The 3396-nt window shown below is 40.6% G+C and overlaps 1 protein-coding gene across 1 annotated transcript; it reads left to right on the top strand.

The window, feature by feature from the left end:
• The first annotated feature begins 2347 nt into the window (after positions 1-2347).
• Positions 2348-2815, top strand: LOC143039779 (zinc finger MYM-type protein 6-like). The gene has a single exon (XM_076210021.1). The coding sequence runs from the start codon at positions 2348-2350 to the stop codon at positions 2813-2815; it is 468 nt and encodes a 155-aa protein (XP_076066136.1).
• The last annotated feature ends 581 nt before the right edge of the window (positions 2816-3396 follow it).

Genomic DNA, 3396 nt, shown 5'->3' with positions numbered 1-3396 from the left:
GTACCTATATACGACATGAGATTTTCTAAGTTCATCGACGATCTGCCTGGTGTTGTTCCTTAGAGTAGGTTCGAGGTTTTTTTGTTTTGATAGTAAATAATGATATTAATTTTGGAGCTTAATTCAGTGGGCTTGATGTTTCTCTTTATGATTTGTTGCATCACTCTCTCATCCTCCTTGTATGCAGTGGAGAAGAAGGATTTGTAATATATATTTATAACGTTCTGCGCTGGATTGTCTGATGCATTTGCTGATTTAATTTCCTCGTACCAATTTTCCATGATTTTCTTGGTCACTTTTTCAATGTCTCTATTGCTAAAACCGTTGTTGATTAGGACTTGTGATGCTCTTTCTAGTTCTAGGTGCACATTTTTCCAGCTACTACAATGGCTAAGGTATCTTCGTACATATGCACTAATTGTTGAGATCTTGTACTTTTGTGGGCATTCACTCAGTCCGTTAAGGCAATGTCCGGAGTTACTAGCTTTGGTGTAAACTGAGGTATGAAAAGATCCTTCCCTCTGTTTCACGAGGACATCAAGGAAAGGGAGAGATCCATTTTCACTGTTTTCGATGGTGAAGTTAAGACCTGAGGCGTCTATGAGTCTCTGTTGTAGTGCTACGACTTGTTCGTTATTTTCCGCTTTTACGAAAATATCGTCTATGTATCGACAGTATATTTGCGGTTTCTGTACTTCACCGAAGACCTCTTCTTCGATACTACCCGTTTTAATGAAGTATGCTTGAGGGAAAACCTCCTGCCCATTTACACTATGAATATATATATATATATATATATATATATAAATGCGTGTGTGTGTGTATATATATATATATATTATGTGTGTATGTGTACGTACATATGAATTCGTCTATATATTCTTACCTAAATCTGGTGCATATATTCATTTTCAACTCTTTTGTTGCGTTGACATCAACATTTTCTTTATCAAATCATACGATGATTTACACAAAAATTAGATAAACCACCTTAGTCCAATTCGTGTTTTGATTGAAAACATATGTATAGATAGGTAGATGGGAAAGCAAATATGAAAGCCATCGATATGACAGCGGACGTTTGGGATTTGCAAATGTCGCTAATTGTGAACGGCCGGTGCGCTCGAGTCCATCTATGGTACACAACGAGGAGACTGATTGAGGGCCGAGATGTAGAGCAGTGTTTCTCAACGGGGGCCATGTGATTTTTTCAGGGGGCCACGGGAGGTCATGGGGAGCCACAGAGGAATTTCGCTTGTTAGCGAGGATAAATGGTGGCACATGACAACTGTATGTCGATGCAATTGAGCGTGTGAGCAAGCGCGTGTGATTCATGTGTCAGTGGGATTGTGGCGGTGTAGCCGCATAGATGTGCCACAGAGTTAGCACGCACACACATACAGGCTTCAGCAGCAAACTTCCGGCGCTGACACGCAAGATGAAAGCGTCACAACACATGGTACCGCCGGAAACACTGTTCGCAAGATAGAAGTGGCACAAAAAGGGGTTCCGCCGGAAATACTGTATAGCATATAAACGTGACAGACCAAATACAAGCACTTGACTCTCGGCTCTGCTACTGCAAACATCTGCTCTACACGCTGGATAGGTACCTAGTATTGGAAAGCGGCTTTTTATGGAGGTATTTGTTTCGTGGTGGGCTAAGACAGGGCCAATCTGGAGTTTTCTTTTCCCTGTGACTGTTTTTTTTTCTACTATTGCTTTGCTATCGCTGACTTTTTGCATTAAAACCATAAGTTTGTTTTCGTCGTTTTGCTTCATGTTGTGAGCAAAAAATACTTCTCATTTCTGGTATGTTGAAAAATGCGTGTAAAGAGCAGACCAAAACTTATGGCTAATATTATTTTTTTCTAGCTTGCTTAGTTATATGGAGGGCAGATATTTCCCATTCAATAATACTTAGTATTAGTGACTTTCGTTTGTTTATGTTCCAGAAAAGTATGACCAGTACACTGAATATTGCCTGCATTTTTTCTTAGAAAACATGCAGGCAATATTCAGTCAAATATTTTGCTTATGGATTCATCGAGTCCCCACAAAATTCTGCATTGCCCATGTGCCTGATATCCAAAGCCTCCATATAAAATGAGAGTATGCGCCCCTGCAAACTGAAAAAAAACATCTGGAGACTGTGCATAAAGACAAGAAAGTCAAGTCGCTAGAGTTTTTCAAGAATTTACGTGATGAGTTCCAAGGAAGGATGACAATGAATCGTATGTTCACTCAAAAAGTGGCAAAAATAGACAGAGGAATGCTGGTTTCTTACAAGATATCCAATTTTATCGCAAAGGCAGACAAACCTCATACTATTGGTGAATCTCTCATCATGCCGGCAGTGGCCATAGTGCTTTCAACAGTCATGAAGCAAAGTCCAAAAGAGGTTACTAGTGTTATTACGCTGAACAACTCTTCAGTATCGCGACGCATCGATGAAATGGCTACTGATGTTGAGAGTCAATTAGTCTTAAAACTGCAAGTGAATGAGTTCTCGCTTCAACTTGACGAAACTACTTTACCTGATCAATCTGCCCTTTTGATGGCGCTCGCAAGGTTCTTTGATGTTGATGGGATACGTGAAGAACTGATTTTTCCACTGAAATTTACAACTGACACTAAAGGCGAGTTAATCTTCAAAAAACTTGAGTCATATTTTGAGGAAAACAACATTCCACTCAAGAACATCGTGGCTTGTGCGACATATGGCGCTGCTGCTATGAAAAAAGTTGTCCCCAACGTCATTTCTGTGCACTGTGTTGTTCACCGGCAGCATCTGGTCGCCAAAAACTTAGCATGACGTCTGCATGAAGCACTTGGGCATGTTATCAAAGCTGTCAACTTGATGAAAAAGAATGCTCTGCAGGATCACCTTTTTCAGCAACTATGTGGGAAGAATAATGAAGAAATCGAACGACCTGTGTTGCACACGGAAGTTAGGTGGCTGTCTAAGGGTAATTGTTTGCAACGTTTTGTTGCACTTTGGGACAGCGTTATCTCTTTCTTGAGTGAGACGGAACTCGGACAAAAGCTTGTAAATGCAAAGAGCGACATACTCCTCCTATCAGACATATTTGAAAAGCTAAATGTTCTGAACAAAGAGCTTCAAGGAAATGACTCCATCTCGCTTCTCTGAACTACTTCAAATGACCGTGCCTGACTAGTTTGTGGACCCGTTCATTGCTGATGCATATGAAGTTGATGTCACCCTACAAGAAAGTGTCATTGAACTGCAGAATGACACAACAGCTCGAGCAAGGTTCAAGCGTCGAGGGTGCCATAAGCTGTGGATAAATCAAGATGTGTATGAAAAGTACCCACTGCTCTGGGTGGAAGTGAAGTTTCTTTTACTTGCTTTTCCCACGTAGTACTTAGCTGAGA

The sequence above is a fragment of the Oratosquilla oratoria genome, chromosome 27 (assembly GCF_046742065.1).
Source record: "Oratosquilla oratoria isolate Oo_2021 chromosome 27, ASM4674206v1, whole genome shotgun sequence".
Taxonomy (NCBI): Eukaryota; Metazoa; Arthropoda; class Malacostraca; order Stomatopoda; family Squillidae; genus Oratosquilla; species Oratosquilla oratoria.
Note: the sequence above shows the minus strand (reverse complement) of the source record. Positions and strands in the feature narration are given on the sequence as shown.